Here is a 16955-nt window from a genome sequence, read left to right on the forward strand (position 1 = left end):
AGGGATGCTTCACAGAGAAGAAACTGACTTAGGCTTGAGAAATGAGTTAGGAGTTTGCCAGCAAGATGAGGAGCAGGAGGATATTGCAGACAGACAGGCAGGGGCACTGTATATTCACAGGAAGAGATTGAGATTGCAGTGGTGGGAAACTGTAGTTCCGTACTGGTTCACTGCAAAGTCTGGGGGTACAGGGGAGGGACACAGTGGGAGCCAGACAAAGACCAGCATAGGAAGGATTTGAGTAACAGGGAAACAGATGCAGTGGTCCACTTAAGAAAATGGCAGCTGTGGGGGCTGTAGTGTGGAAGGGAGGAAGATTTATTTTGCCTAGGCTTTTAAAGACCCTAAGGGACATGAAGCAAAAACTTAGCAAAGTTGTGAGGAGTGGTGTTTTGTTCTAGGGTTGTCAAAGAGGAAGAGAGAGACATCCAGATGGGAGATGCTTGCCAGGAGATAACTGCAGGGGTGCTAGGTTGGGTGCTCCCTAGACTCACCAAGTTTAGAGGGGAAGCAGCTGCCTTGCTTGCTGCCCTGTGGTATCAAATAAGTTTAAAACCTCAGATTTGTGTATTAATGTTTATTTCTATGTCATTTCTATTCATTTTTGTCTTGGGTATTTTGTGGAAGGTAAATAACTCATTTTTAGTTCCTTTCATTTTAATACCTAATTGTAAATGCCATTGATTCATGTTTCAGGGAGGGAATGAATTTTCCATTCTGTAGCCTGTGACTTTTTTCCCCTAATGGGTATGCCTGTGTGGGACATAGTACTTTTCACATTAATTTCTTATATCCCCATTGCATATGTACAGATTTGCATTAATAGGTCATCTTTGTTTTGAAAGTGCAATCCATGGTAATTGTTGCCATATTTTCTATCTGCCACTTGTCAGTTTTTTCCCTTAATCTTCTTGTGACCCTTCTTCCATTTGCTCTCATTTATATTGTTCCTGTTTGCCAACTTTCTGCAATGCACTTCAGTGGAATTTTTTTCTTTACTTCTCCTTGAAAACATCAGTTGGAATGCGCTTGATCTTTGAAGTCTTGTAGAAATAAGGAGGTATTCCTGCATCACCTTTACATTCCTTTATCATCAAAACAAAACAGCACCTTAAAGGAGTTCTGGGAGTCATTTTTAGTGGAGAAAAGTTGGAGCTGTGAGTCAGGCTATGGGATCTACAAAGCGCTCTCACTAATATCTCAAGAGCAAATGTCAGAGCAGAACCCCAAAGAAACCTGCAAACAGTACATGCAGAATCGTCTTACAAAACTAAAACCAAGTTTGGCCTAAGTATAATGCATCTACTATAATTCCCGACTATACGTAGGTAAACCCAGTGTTTCTAATGTCATTATGTAACATCCAGTTGTTTGTTCTCCTGTCTTTGTTTTTGTTTTTGACTATCTAAACTTCCCTATTTCAAGGTCCTATGCTAAATACTTGTGTCATTAACCGTCACAGCGACCCTAGGAGCTGCTGAACTCGCTCAGTTTTTAGATGAAAAAGCTGAAACATGGAGATTAAATAAATAACTTGTTGAAGTGACTGAGATAATAAGTAACAGACCTGGAATTCAAAGCTAGGTCTCTCTGACCACAGTATCTGAAGTGTTTATACTAAAATCTTTGGAAAGGCTAAAAGGGTAAAATTGTATGAATTACTTGGAGGAGATTTTCCAGACAATACCATCATTCAAATAAGGCATCACATAGAGAATGTGGAGTTTGATATCAGCCAGTTTGATTTGCTGGCACAAATTCTGGTTTTGCCACTTAGTGTGACCTTGGACTGATTATTTTACCTCACTGAGCCTAAGTTTCCATATCTACTAAACAGAATAATCTATTTCTTCGGACTGTGGAATGGTTAGGGATCATGTTAGAAGTGGGGAGCATAAGAATATGGACTGTGGAGCCGTGCTACCTGGTCTTAAATCCTGGCTCTGTCACTTACCAGCTACATGACCTTGGATTCTTGACCTGACTTCTCTGTCTTCAGTTTCCTGTCCATAAAGAGGGAATGAATGATACATGTTCCTATATCTCACTGGTTACTGCTGTGGTTAATATTTGCAAAGTACTTAGAACAGTGCCTGGTACAAAGTTAGTGCTATTTAAATGTTTGTTAAATAATGTTAAAGTTCCTGACACCATTTTATTTTGTTGAGTGTTTGCTCAATAAAAGGTAGCTACTATTTGTTTTCAATTATAATGAAATTTAATGTGAAAACAAATCCTTGAAATTTTGATAGTCATATAACCCCCCTTTTTTTTTTTGCCTTACTCATATAAACCTCAGAGGAACAGGAAAGTTTTGTCATTTATATTCTGTATTGTCTCTGCTTGATGCAAATTAATTTTTTTTTTCTGAGAGGAACACTAAATGTATTTAGTAATGTATGATTAGCCTGATTAACCTGTGTGTGCCCATAAGTCACTTGTCTTTAGCCAGAGAGGCACGCTCCCTGTCTGAGTTCACCTGCCACCTCTGAGTGGCCCATCATCCCTCTTCATTGCTTCTGACAACCTTCCTGCTTATTGGAAGACCTTGAGACAGGATCTCCATGTATAATTGCAGTTCTTTACCCTGGAATGAAGTTTTAAAAAAAAAAAAAGTGTGGAAGAAGCTGAGACAGGTTGTTATGTAAACATCCTTACAGAAAGACATCCATTTGTTAACCCCCTGCCTCTAGCACTATGTAAAACATAAAGAGGGCTTTGCATCAGCCAGCACAAGGGTACCCTGTCTTTACCCTTCAAGTCTACTTTGCATTTGCAGTACATTGCACCTGAAAAAGGGCAGACTGCTCCATGGATTTGTCTTTGTTTACCATCTTGATCACCCTCCTCCTCCATTCTGGGCTAAGGAAGCCCACTTAAAAAAAAAAAGATTTATTTATTCAAGAACTGGGGTACAGGTCAGAAGCACAGGAGGGTGAGAGGATTCACCAGAGACTGAGCAGGGAACAGAACAGGCAGACGTACCAAAAACACTGCTGAGCAGCGGGCAAGGCAGGAGAGGTCTGCCGTGCCATGTGGGTTTCTCCCTGGCCAGCGGGGAATCGAACCAGCGCTGCACAGGAGGAAGCCCACTTTTTTGCTTCTTAGCTCACTGAACTCTGTCTTTAGACAAATTGATGCCTCACAATGGTTAGCAGGATCACGTTTCTTCTCGGCCCTGATGATCGTTTTCGTGCCCTTTGACAGGTAGAGAGGGCATGCCTGATGCTTGGACGTGAACTGGGCAGCTGGCCTTTTGCTGGTGGGCAGCAGAGTAGCATTGACGTCAGTGGTGGCTCATTGGTATTCAGTGTGTGCACTGGGTCAGCCTCATCTCTACCCCCTCCTACCTTTCATTTGTCAGCATCATTTTCTCCTCATTGTATTCTTCACCCCTATTATAATAATTACAAAAGATGGGCAACTCTTCATCGCAACTGGATATCTGAGTTCTGGTAATTTTAGAAACAAGGATAAATTTAACCCCAAAGCCATCTGTTACTCTGTAGGAGGATTTTTTTTTTAATTATTAATTAGATGTTGTAGCACAATGCTAGAGATTTAAAATTGCCTCAGTTGCGTTAATTCCTAGAAGTCATTTACCTTTTCTAAGCTTAAAGGCTGGGTTCAGTATTTCTTTTGCTTTTTCCTTTAAAAATAACTTAAATAGTTTACTTTTAATTAGTAACTTCTCCTTTTTAGTGTTTTTTCCTTTAAATAAAAATCATGAAAGTATTTCATAATCACAATCATTTTACAGCCCTGCACACTGACAGACGGCTAAACATCTTCTCCATCTTCATCACCACTTCTCCTTTGCCCTCTGTCTCCTGGCCACGCAGGAGTGGGTGGGAGCCAGCAGCATGCACCCCTCTATGAAACTTGTTAGGAACCCAGAATGCAAGGCCCAAACCTTGGTCTGCTGAATCAAAATCTGCATTTTAGCAGGCTCCCTAGGTGATTTCTATGCATGCTAACGTTTGATCTATGTCATGCCAACAGACAAAAGAGAATTCTCTAATGTGCTTGGTTTCCTCATACAGTAATCATCAGGGTCAGCTTATTTACTCTGTACAAGGTCCTTATTAGTCCTTGAATATGGGCCTTAGCTAATGGTGTTTGGTTGCTAATAATTTATGTAAATCTAGAGATGACAATAGTAATAACTGAATTTTATTATCAGGAAGGTGCTATTTTCAAAGATATCCATGGTCTGTTACTGGTTAGCTAGGTAAGAGGTAATGAGGGGACTCAGCTTTTGAGACTGACTTGATTTCCAGGAGATTCAGGCAATAGTAATTGATCTTTTCTGTGATTCAAGACTCTCTACCCCCAAGACTCTGCCTCTCTTCTATCGACATTTTTGGCCACACAGAAACCAGGTGAGAGAAATGTATGTATGAGGAAATCCTCAGAATATGTGCCTTGGGGTGGGGGTGGAAGTATGCGTTATCCTCACATGCCTTAGAGGTTGCAGGTCCCAATTTGCAGTGTGGCAAAGGGGTTCCCCACACATACAAACAACAATTCTCCAAATGCCTGCCGGGCACCTACAGTTTAATTCATTTCTGACATTGTCCACCTGAGTTAGCATTAGGGTCCACAGGTTGAGGGGTCAGTACTTCAAGACTGCCCCCAATTCCCCACACTTCAGATGCAGTCTCAAGCCTGTGTTGTTACCTGTGCTCGCAAACCATAACTTCCTACCATCTCCTCCTTGTGTTCAATTAACTTGCTAGAGCAACTCACAGAGCTGAGAGAAGCATTTTATTTAAATTATCAGATAATGTTGAAAGGATAGGATTCAGGAACAACCAGAGATACAGAGGGCAAGGATTTGATTCTGAAGAGGGCAAGATACGTGGAGGGGCTTAGAGCTCCCTGTGCTCTCTAGGGGTGCCTGTCTCCCCAGATTCACCAACCAGAAGGTCTCCTAACCTCGGCCTTTGGGGCTTTTGTGGAAGTATCATTATGTAAACATGAATGATGATGTAATTAATCATTGATGATTGATTCTTAACCAGTTCTCCTGCCTCCTGTCACCTCTCCCCTCCTGAGAGGTCAAGAAGTAGGACTAAAAAGTTCTAATGCTCTAATCACAGGGTTGGTGCACAGTCATCCCCTACCCTTAAGTGCTTCCCCAAAGCCCCTCGTTAACATAACAAACACCTTTCTTGCTCTCCTCCCTTAGGAAACCCCAAGGCTTTTAGATCTGTGCCAGAAATGGCAGGAAGAGCAAATATAAGATCTGAAAAGGACAAGATGTGTCCACTTAACACATCGTGCATTCTTAAAAATGAATATAAATTCCTAAAATGAATGTTGGTATAAATTTCTGACATTTACTTTGTAAACATCTTAATTTGCCCATTTGCTTATTAAGGATGCTAAGAACAGCATTCAATACTATCAAAAAGAAGAAACCCTTATTTGTCTACTTATGCTGGCAGAGGGATAAATTAGAAAAAGCACTCATCTCTATTTAATGGAGAGGATTTCTCATGGTTTATGACAGTTTTATTCCAGTTTTAAGTTGGATTAAACTTCTCTGACTAGTGGTGTTCTTGGAATATCTATGATATAGTGAAGAAGAATACCTGGCTTGAGATTTGAAGATTGGCTAAGCCACTTACTGCTGTAGATACTCAGGCAAGTCAGTTAAGCACTTGAGCTTAAATTTTCCCCCTTTGTAAGGTAAGGATAGTCGGGCCTCACAGGACCGTCATCAGGACTAAATGAGTTAATATGAACAAAAACACCAATTGTGTGATGGCCTCACCCAAAAGCATGGCATAAATGTTTTTCAAATTTTATTATAATTCATAGACCATGTTGCAGGACTAGTTGTCATCTTATTTCTAAAACTTCTTATGATTTTTATATTGAACTTTCTTAAAATTGAGAAGCTGAGAGATTCTTTGAGAAAAACTTGTCTTTTTTTCCTACCACTTAAAGAAATGTTAAAAATCATGATGGAGCTGACAAATTCAAGATGTGTTCTAAGGGAGAGTTGAAACAATTACTCCCACACAAATGACAGATTACTGTAGAAGAATGAAACTTCTTTCTACTTTCAAAAATTTGTCAGAGTTGCTCAGTCAATCATATATGAATAAAAATAGTATCAAGATAGATAATGTGAGACTGAGCCCTGGCTTGGAGTGAGAGGTACCAGAATGAACTCATGGACTATTTGGGTTTGTGGTTGGTTGGTTGGTTTTTTTTAATGCATAGATACAAAGGCAAATATAAAAGTGTGTATATGTGGGTTTGTGATCATACATAGGTTTCCTAGTTCTGTCTGCTGACAGGGCCTGGAAGCAGAGATATCCAAGTTACAATGAGAATATGCAGGGCCTGGTCTTGGTTTCTAAAACCTGTTCCTCTGTAAAATGAACCCGGGCTCCTTGGGGAAGGAGTTGATTCCAGGCCTGAGACAAGGGAAAATAGAAGATGAGCCTGGAACTCTTCTGGTGCCAGCAGATAAGGAAATGCTTAAAATAAATTGAAACTCATAAAAGATGGTGGGGGCATGTCGAAGGGGCACAGGTGCCAATTTGAATTAGCTCCTTATGACCAAAGGGGGCACCGTTTGGATATCAAAATGAGTAACAGGAGTATTGACCCATAACCCAAAGAATGAGATGAATGCTTATGGCAAATGTCACATAATATGACAATCCTTGTAAATAATAAATGATTTCATGAATAAATAAAATGGGGAAGAAGGAACAACTTTTCCTTAAAGAATTGTAATTGTGTATAGAAGGAGTGAGGGAAATGAGAACTCACCATTAGAACATCACAGACGTCTTTAGAGCAGTGAAGATCTGCCAGTGAATGCTAATGGCGACAGGTTAGAGAGAAACAGAGTATGTGTAGTCCCAGTGTATCTTCTCTAAAATATTTATTACCACAAAGGGGAAAGTAGTAAATTTATAATGGGGAAACCCAGCAGACACCACCTTAATCAAGAAATCAAGGTTAGCCGGTCCCCAGTACCTAGACATTAAACCTACCTAGACATTACACCATGCTGCTCCCAGCCTGATGCAGAGAAGAGACTTAGCTTCAGTGACATTCTTCCCCAAAAGGCATGATCTCAATCTAACCATGAGACCCAGTCATACCCAGACTGGGGGGCAATCTTCAAATACCTGACCTGTACTCTTCTTGGTCATGAAAGATAAGAAAAACCCCAGAAACTGCTACAGATAGAAGATAACCAAAACACATTGTGGAATTCTAAACTTTTTTGAAAAGGGACAGTCGTGGAAAAACTGATGAAGTCTTAATTGAAGTCCATGGTTTAGTTAAGAGTATCAAGTCAGCGTAACGTAGTTTTGATTATTATACTAATCTAGTTATGTGAAATGTTAACATCAGGGGAGTTCTTTATTGTTGCAACTCTCTGGAAATCTAAAATTGTTTCCAAATTAGAAGTTAAATAATGTCAAAGCGAATCCAACATTACCTAAGTTTTATCACAGAAGAACGGGAAGGAAGATGTCTGAGGGACATAGCAGTCACCAGTTTAGGTAGTAACTCACAAATCAGATCTTGAGAGAAGACATTAGCCTCGAAAGATGCTTCCCTTTCAGCAAGGCCTAGCAGGAGCTGCTTCTAGCGTGAAAGAGAAGAGTGGTTATTTTCATGATACTTTCCAAAAGTCGGATGATAAAATAGGCTTTTTTATTATTTTCTTGTTGTGAGACTGTCTTCTGCGTTTGCACAGTGGTTGAAATGTGTGTGCACTCAACTGTTTCAAGAAGGAATGAATGGATTCGGTTGGCATGAAAAAACAGTCAGCCATTCCATTTGAATAAATGGCAGCAAGAAGCAAATTGTGTCTGAGCATGCCAGTTTGTCCCTTTCGCTCCCCTTTGTTTCACTACATGCTTTAGGCAAAAGCTGCAGACTGTAATGAAGCAAATTACCCACATTCCCATAAAGAAATAGACTAACTTTTAAGTGCCTTTCTTTTGCCACTGCTTAAACCTGACAGTTATTAACTTGCTCAAAAATAGCTACGTACCACTGTGCCAGAGAAAGACAGAAAGGCGGTGGCTAACAGTGCTGGCTCTAGGCAGACTTGGTTTCTGTTCCAGTTCTGCAACTTTATACACCCTCTAGGAAGGTGCTTACCTCTCTCTCCTCACTTTCTCCTAAGATAAGGATACTTTGTGGGGTTATTAAGAAGAAATCGGGGCCTCCCCGGTGGCGCAGCGGTTGAGCGCTGGGTTGCGAAGCTGCCCGCAGCCTCTGCAGTGCCAGTTCGATCCCCGGCTGCTCCCCGGCCACGGGAGGAGGGTCCCACATGGCGCGCAGACCTCTCCTGCCGCCCGCTGCTCCCCTCAGCAGTGTCCTTCGGTCCTTCTGCCTGCTCTGCTCCCCGCTCTGGCTCTGGTGAATTCTCTCACCCTCCCGCGCTTCTGACTGTACCCAGTGCTTGTGTAAATAAATAAAAAATAAATCTTTAAAATAAAAAAAAAAAAAAAGAAGAAATCATTTTCAGAGAGCTTAGGTCAGCTTCTGGCACATGGTAAGCACATTTAAAAGACGACAGCATATTCATTCAGCAAACCTTTACTGAACAGCTGGTGTTTGTAGACCGAATTCTAAGTTCTGGGCATACAGACACGTATCATTGCCCCAACTCCCCCAACTCCAGGGATTTAGTGTGATTGGGAAGACAGATAAGTAAAACACAAAGAATTGTTCTTCTCTTTCTGTTCTCTTGAGTAGCTACTCAATAGCTACTATTTATTGAGCACCAAATGTGTTTCAGTAGCTTGTGTAAAGCAGCATATATAATCTACTTTGATACGAGTATACCTATGCAGAACTTTGTATCTACATATATAGTTGCTTTTTTGTGAATAGTGTCCCAGTTTTACCAATGAAGAAACTGAGGTTCAGAGAACTTAAGTAAGTTGCCCAAGGTCATACAGTTAAGTGGGAAACCCAGAATTGATCCCTATCTTCCTGATGCCAAGGTCTTCCTTAATCCATATGTCAGATGATTATGGTACAACACGCAGGTGCCCTAAGAGATTTACAGAAGACATGTGTGTATCTACTATACTAGTTTTAGTGGACCTGATTGTCTTCAGTGTTTCTTTTAATGTTCCTGCAGCTCAAGCTCCTAGGTTCTTCAGTTACCTACAGGAAATGAAAGTCAGCATCTGCTTTGTACCACATTTATAAGTCAATGGGAAGCTTTCTTTATCCTAGATGCATAAAGCTATCGTTGAGACTGGGCTACGGAAGGCCTGGCTCTTGTTCTCTTACCCATGAATCTGCCAGGGAGTTTGCCTCAGGCAGAAAGAAGCCAGGCCGCCTCCCTGCCAGCTCCTGTCCCAGTCACTCCTCTTAGTCCTTCCCCAGAGACTGGGGAGGTTGGGAATGAAGGAGCTTTCTAATGGTCTTTGAGACATTCAAATTTTACAATGCTATTTGGAGAGTATCCTCAAGTCGTGCTAGAACTCATCCTGTGATTATGGGTTAAAGTATAGCAATTATTGTACCTATTTCAGGATCTCCAAACACATCCCAGAGCTGCTTGTGCTTTTCTTTGTGAGTGAAACTAACATTGCCCTCCTTAAATGTTATTTGAATATCTAGTCCTTGACTCACTGGAGAACTTGAGAGTATAGTTTTTCTAGAATATTAGAAACACGTATCTATATGAACATCTGAGTTATGATGTGGTGTGAGTGGGTAGCCATGGAGGCAGAGGTGAAGGGCTGAGACCTCTCTGACAGTGTTTTGGAAAGCGGGCTGAAGGACTGAACTACCGTCGAATCTGTGGGGAGAGTTCTCCTGGCCTCTGACTCCGGGTGCCACACAAGCCACAGTGGTGTGCCACCAGATTCAGTCAGTGCCTAAGGCACTTTCTTTTCTCTTCTGGGCCATTTAGCTCCCGCCATATTTTTCTTGCCCTTCCAGTATATTTTCTCAGGACCCTTTTCTCTGAAAGGTGATAGTTGGTAATGACAGCTTCATGGAAGGGACTCAAAGGTTCACATCTGCTATGCCCCAGGCATTTTACATTTTTAATCTTATTTAATCCTCACACTGCCCTGTCTGGGTAGGTGGATTGTCCCCACCCACATATATAAGAAACAAGATCTAAGTTTCAGGAAAGTCAAATAATTTACCAAGGAGGACTTGAATCTAGTAAGTGGCAGACCTGGAAATCAGCTCCAGTGCTTCCCAACTGCGTGGATCCTACTCCTCCAGGAAGCTGTGGTTGGAGGTTGCCACCACTTTTTACACCAGCTGGCTAAGAGAACATTCCACCTCAGATGTATGTGTAATCTCAGCATGTGAACAGAGCTGGAGTTTGTGTTAACTCAGTGGAGCCCCACAGCAGCCTGCTGAACAGCTGGGGACACTAAGTCTCACAAAGCTTGATGGAAGGCACCTGGCCAGTCCACCTGGCACTGGAGACTGATAGACCCCTTGTACCCCCCTAAAGCTCTGCTGTGCACTGGCTGGGTGCAGAGCCAGCTCCTGTGGCAATGGCAGTGTTCTTCAGTCAGGAGTGTGTGACAACACAGGACAATGTGACTGTAACTTACAAAATAGTAGGAATTTGTTTCTTTTTTTTTTTAAAGATTTATTTATTTATGCATACAAGAACTGGGGTACAGGCCAGAGGTGTGGGGGGGTGAGAGGATTCACCAGAGACAGAGTGGGGAACAGAATAGGCAGACTGACTGAAATACACTGCTGAGGGGAGCAGTGGGCAAGACAGGAGAGGTCTGCCGCGCCATGTGGGTAGCTCCCTGGCCGGGGATCAAACTTGTGCTGCACAGGCTGCAGATAGCTTCATAGGTTGTGTCTTAACCCCTGTGCCACTAGGGAGGCCCAGAATTTGTTTCTTAAGGAAGAACAAAGACTGAAAGCTTAGCAAAAGGGAACAAGCTTGCACTTGGACCAAAGCTCACAGTTGTCATGCATATTGAAGCCTCCTGATACAATGCTTCTAGGGTGCATGCTATATAGGAAAGCTGTTGATTCAGCATGACTAATAACATCAGAGGAGGCTGTTATCTGGAAGCATAATGTCACTACCTCCCATCTATGGGAAATTCAATGATATGGTGATAAGTGGCTTGTGGCTGTACAGTTCTCACATGGCAATGAGCTGTTCAGATGGTCATTGCCTAAATGAGGATGTAGGGCCCAAACTTAGAGCTGTTCCTTAGGAAACTCTGTACCCCATAACCTAAAAGGTTCCGTATCTTGCTACCCCGGGGTCATGGCTGTAAGAGCAGCCAGCCTCTCAGTCAGGTTTAGGTAAGTATTCTAGAGTGTTACTTGTTTGTGCCTTCCTTTTAGACTATGTAAGAGAAAATGCTTTTCCTCATGGAGTAATTGAAATGCTAAGATTATCAAATTCAGTTCAGCAGTCCACAGCTTTTAAAATACATGATATTTAAGGTCTTTTTCCGATTTCTTATGTATTCTCTTTGAGAAGAAAACGTGATTCTCTTTACACATCCATTCAACAAATATTCCTTGAAATACTTAATATTTGCTAATCATTATGCTGAGTGCCCATTAAACATCACAAAATAGATGTCGGGACTCCCCAGTGGTGCAGCGGGTTGAGCGCTGCTCTGTGAAGCTGTCCGCAGCCTCTGCAGCGTGGGTTCGATTCCCAGCCGGCCATGGAGAAACCCACATGGCGTGGCAGACCTCTCCTGTCTCTCCCACTGCTCCCCTCAGTATCTTCAGTCCGTCTGCCTGTTCTGCTCCCCACTCTCTCTGGTGAATTCTCTCACCCTCCCGTGCCTCTGACCTGTGCCACAGTTCTTCTATAAATAAATAAATCTTAAAAAAAAAAATAGATGTCATAGCATTCCTCACACAGGAAATAGTAATGACATTGTTAGTACAGCATCTTATAAAATTTGTTACAGAGAAATTCTGTGTAGTTTGAGCGCATAGATGAAAGTAACATTTATTTCCATCCCAATAGATTTCGGTTTTGGAAATTTCTTTAAAAGTGGTGAACTGCTGGCAACGTGGTGTGGCAGCCCCCCTTATGCAGCCCCCGAAGTCTTTGAAGGGCAGCAGTATGAAGGACCACAGCTGGATATTTGGGTATTTCTTTGTTTTGCTGTTTTTACTGCATCTATAACGGTAATACTTGGTATCCTGGCCCCTCTTCAAAGCTCTTGTTACCTAACAAATAGGCTGTAGTTCCTACTTTCCCGGTCTGCTGAACTGTAATTAGCCAGAGCATCTTGAATTGGATTCTAGGGAACAATTTCTAGGGACAGATGTTATCACTCCAATATCAGCAGTAACTTAAAGTTAAGTAGTAATCAAAATGAATAAATTCAGATCTCTCGATACTATTAGATATTTTATTGTTGTAAGTTTTTCAGATTTTTTTCAAATTCTGAGAAAATGGTACATTCAAAGCAGGAATTCTTTAGTCCATAGATTTTTAGAGCTCCGTGGATATTTAGGAAAACAGTATTTGAAGTTCTCAGGGGAAAAGTGACTGCATTGTTTTGTTCCCTAGAGCATGGGAGTTGTTCTTTATGTCCTTGTCTGTGGAGCTCTGCCTTTCGATGGACCAACTCTTCCAATTTTGAGGCAGAGGGTTTTGGAAGGAAGATTCCGGATTCCATATTTCATGTCAGAAGGTAACAACCTCATTCATTGTGCTTTACAGATTTTGTGCTTCAAATGAAATCCCTAGGCAGGAGCTTCCCTGTTCTATGAGTTTGGGTGCCAAATAAATTGACTGAGTCACTTAAAAAGCTACAGAAATAAGCAGCCCCCTCCATGTAGGTAAGAAAAGTTCCAGCCTTCCTACTGGTAACTGAAAACAGAACGTTTCTCACATTAAGAACAGCAAGACCTCCTCCCGTTTACTCTTGGTCTATATATGCCCCGGGTTTATTTTAGACTTAGAGAGAAGCACTTTGTAGATACAGATTCACAACCATTTTACTGTAAGTATGAAGTGGATTTTCCCATATCCTTTGGCAGGAAATTGCAAAATTAAAATTTTTAATTAAATTAAATACCAACTGGCAAAGCTGTTGACTTAAGATGAAATATCATAATCTCTACCAGCCTTGTATTGGATTGTTACATTGAATGCAACACACTTAAGTTTACACATTAGCTTGGTTTTTGGTTATCATTAACTCTTTTATGCCTCGTAACAGTAAAACATGCTCTAGTAGTTAAGAGCATGGAGTTTCGAGCCAAACTGCCTGGCTGTATTCCTCAGTCCACACTTGCTGGCTGTCTTCCTTTGGCAAGTTCTGTCTCCTTTCTGTGCTTCAATTTTCTCAGTCTATAAAATGGAACTAACAATAGTTCCTAATGGGACTGTGGTGAGGATTAATTAAATTAAGCTGTATGAAGCGCTGAGCCAGTGGGGCATGGTTAGCACATGTGGGGGGTTAAAGAGCTCGTGCCCAAGGCTGCAGCAGTGCAGTCGTCTCAGTGTCATCAGGGTAAATAATGTCCACGTACATGTTTCTCAGCCACACTCCTGTGGGGAAAAGTCACAACCCACTGGAGAGCTCTTGCCTCACACTCAGCCTTAGTGTTTCAGCTTCAGAAGTGACTGAAGATCAATTTATTGTTTGCTTGTTCTGGGAATGAGGCTTGTTTTTCCTGTAGTGGGAATCTATGTCTGTGTCTAGATGTTTTCAGTTGAGTAATTTCATAGAAAGGTTCATTTAGCACAGAATTGGATAGACTTCTACCTTCTGTTTTTCTCAAGTATTCGTTTTCTGTAATGGTTAATTTTATGTGTCAACATTCACCATGTGAACTTGACAAATATAAGTAGACTTTATGTTTTCATTTCCTCATTTGACCTTGGCTTTCCAGCAGACACTGTGGAGGAGGTTAACACTGTGCACAGAGTCCCATGAGTCAAGGAAATAGACCGACATGCAAGGTGATTTGTGTGACTTTTGTGACATTGTGTTTTGCACAGATTGTGAGCACCTTATTCGAAGAATGTTGGTTCTAGACCCATCTAAACGGCTAACCATAGCTCAAATCAAGGAACATAAGTGGATGCTCGTAGAAGTTCCCGTACAGAGACCTGTTCTCTATCCACAAGGACAAGAAAATGAGCCATCCATCGGGGAGTTTAATGAACAGGTTCTGAGACTGATGCACAGCCTTGGAATAGATCAACAGAAAACCATAGAGGTAGGTTGGCCAGAGGTTTGATTAAAGGTGTTTTAGGATTCTGTTGTACTTGGTTACTTGAAATTTCATGCTCGCACCAGTCACCACCCCACCCCCCGCCCCCGGGTCTTGGAGCATGGGCATCCCCAGCCCCTAAGCACACTGTTCCCTTTCCCTGAAGATTACATATCACACTCATTATGGTTGCTTTGATTCAATGTATAATGTCCTCCCTTTGCCCCACCTGCTTAAAAATTCAAGAAGAAGGGCCTATGTAAGACTGAGAAAAGCAGAGATGAGAGCTTAACAAAAACAAGGTAAAAAGTTTCTTCCAAGATGAAGCATAAAGTTTTGTGTGAGTCATAATCTAGTTTGATGGAACATATATGTGCAGACATAGGACAAGGCTAAGGCTGAGCAGGAAACTAGAACAGAGGTGTCAGGTTTAGGAAAGCCAGGGGGATTTAGCTTGTGAACTGGAGAAACTGAGAAGGCAAAAACAGGTGGATTCCTGATTTGGAAGTATTATGGGCCATAGAGCTGAGAAGGTCACGATCCTGGGAAATTCCTCTTGGCTTTTTTTCCCTGCCCTTTAATAGTCAGCAAGTGCACAGCATATACATATTTCTAATACCTCCACACAGTAAAAACAAACAGTGCCTTTAAGGAGGAAGCATAATAAGAGAGAATAAAAATGCCCCTTTGTTTACTGTGAAAACCAAACTTGAAACTTGTGCTGCCTCTTCCTTCATCGTAGCCATAAGTGAAACCAAAATGGCCTTCCTGCTTTGCTCCTTGCGGGCTCGGGGATGTGCGTCTGTCCTCGTCAATGAGGTAGACCCCGCACGGCAGCTGCACATGCAGAACCCCTGGCCTGTGCCTTTTGCCATGGGCACTCCCTGATGGTGCACTTGCAGATGTCAGGTGGTACGAGAAGCCAGAGGAGCAGTTACTTCTCTGTTCCATGAGTATCCTGGGAAAGCTGGCCAGGATTTGAAAAATTGGGAAGCAACTTTATTTTCAAAGATTCAAGAGGGTGGGACTACAAAAACAAGAGGAAAAAATTACCTAAGCATGGAGACACAGTGTCTCTCCATCTAGCATCCAAATACCATTCTCCAGCCCAAAATAATCACCAGAAAGTTCCCCAGTGACTAATCATTCATTCAGAGTTTTCAATGGTTAGGACTTGTGTTGAAGCTATGGAATCAGAGCCTCTGGGCTGAGGTCGCTAAGTGACCTGACACCATAGTTACAGCCCTGAGATGGGACCGTATGACCCCATTTGGGGAACGTCTATATGAGACAGTGGCATTTGCTCTGGATGCAGAAAAAATGAATGAATCCTGTTCAGGTGAAAGGTCAAGTCATTTAAAGCTATCACAGTTGATGTGAATATTGCTGGAGACTTGCAGTGTCTGTTTCCATTCTCAGTTCACTCTGAGCATGTACTTCCTTTGTTTTCTGTTTTTCAGAATATGATTTCTTTCCTTTTTTCTCTTTTAGAAAGGTGTAGATGTTTGCATTGGTTTTTATAGTTCCCTGCCTTCAGCACTTGTTCTCTCTTTCAGTCTTTGGAGAACAAGAGCTATAACCACTTTGCTGCCATTTATTTCTTGTTGGTGGAGCGCCTGAAATCACATAGGAGCAGCTTTCCTGTGGAGCAGAGACTTGACGCCCGCCAGCGCCGGCCGAGCACCGTGGCTGAACAAACAGTTGCCAAGGTAACGCCCCATTAGCCAATAGTCTCATCCATGCATGTGCCTTTTCACATGTTTGACACATTTTTCATCTTGTGGTACAAAGGGTTAGGATTTTATCCTCTACTCTCTGTTTTTCTGTAAAGTTCTGCCTCTGTCATTTAGTAGATTCTCAAATGTCTTAGACCCTTCCTGTTTTAAGCATTAACTTTATTTCAAAGCGTTTTTTTTTTGAAGAGATTTTTCATTATTTTATTCTCTCGTGTGAATTCTCATGAGAATCAGTGTAGCTCGCCTGTACATTGAATTTCATTTAACAAGTTGTTATTGCAGATTTACCGTGTGCAGGCTTCTTTTATTCAGCACCCTAGGGGGTAGGAGATAGAAAACACAGTTATTGCCCTCAAAGACATGACAGTACAGAAGAAAAATAAGACAACATCATAAATAATTGTTAATCATAATAAAGATAAATGCTATCGAAGAACTAAGGGCAACAAAGATATGTCTGGATGGGAAAGTCTTGGTGGGGGAGAAGGCATTTAGAGAGAGCCTCACAAGTGTGGGACTTGATGAGGGAGAGGCAGGAGTCACAGGCATTATTTGTAGGCAGAAGCAGCAGCTTGAGTATTGGTGCTCAAGTGGGCATGTGGGGGCCTGTTAAAAGTAATGCACTTGAATTGAAGTCTGGGGAAATGAGAAAGTTGGAGTGGTAAGTTGAAGGCATGCGGTGAAGGTCTGCGAACGCCAAGGTAGAGAGTCTACTTCCAATTCAGGAAATAATAAGGAACTACTGCAGGCTGAAGCAGAAAAGGGACTTAATATCCATGCTTTAAGCTAATTAATCTGTAAGGTTGGGAGTGATAGATTGATAGGGAAGAGAAGAAATTTGGGGAGAGCAGTTAAGAGATAATTATTACAGTTGTTGAGACGAGAGGTACTGAAGGCTTGAACTAAAATGTTGGAAGGGGCAGGAAGTATTAGGACCATGTCAGAGGTGGACTGTTGGCACTTAGTGATTCAGAGGCAGCTCTTAACAATATTCCTAATGATTTCCTTTCTTAAGGTAGAAGC

General features: G+C 41.8%; 1 protein-coding gene across 2 annotated transcripts in view; it reads left to right on the plus strand.

Moving 5' to 3' along the window:
- Positions 1 to 16955, plus strand: part of SIK2 (salt inducible kinase 2) — a gene marked incomplete at both ends in the record, with an annotated part of 92712 nt that overhangs the window by 63180 nt on the left and 12577 nt on the right. For both annotated transcript variants that reach the window (XM_084248951.1, XM_084248952.1), the window contains 4 exons: positions 11990 to 12114; positions 12542 to 12665; positions 13982 to 14202; positions 15753 to 15905. In XM_084248951.1, the coding sequence (XP_084105077.1) occupies positions 11990 to 12114; positions 12542 to 12665; positions 13982 to 14202; positions 15753 to 15905 (623 nt within the window). The remainder of the gene's footprint in view (positions 1 to 11989; positions 12115 to 12541; positions 12666 to 13981; positions 14203 to 15752; positions 15906 to 16955) is intronic.

This window comes from Talpa europaea, assembly GCF_964194135.1.
Source record: "Talpa europaea genome assembly, chromosome: 12".
Classification (NCBI taxonomy): Eukaryota; Metazoa; Chordata; class Mammalia; order Eulipotyphla; family Talpidae; genus Talpa; species Talpa europaea.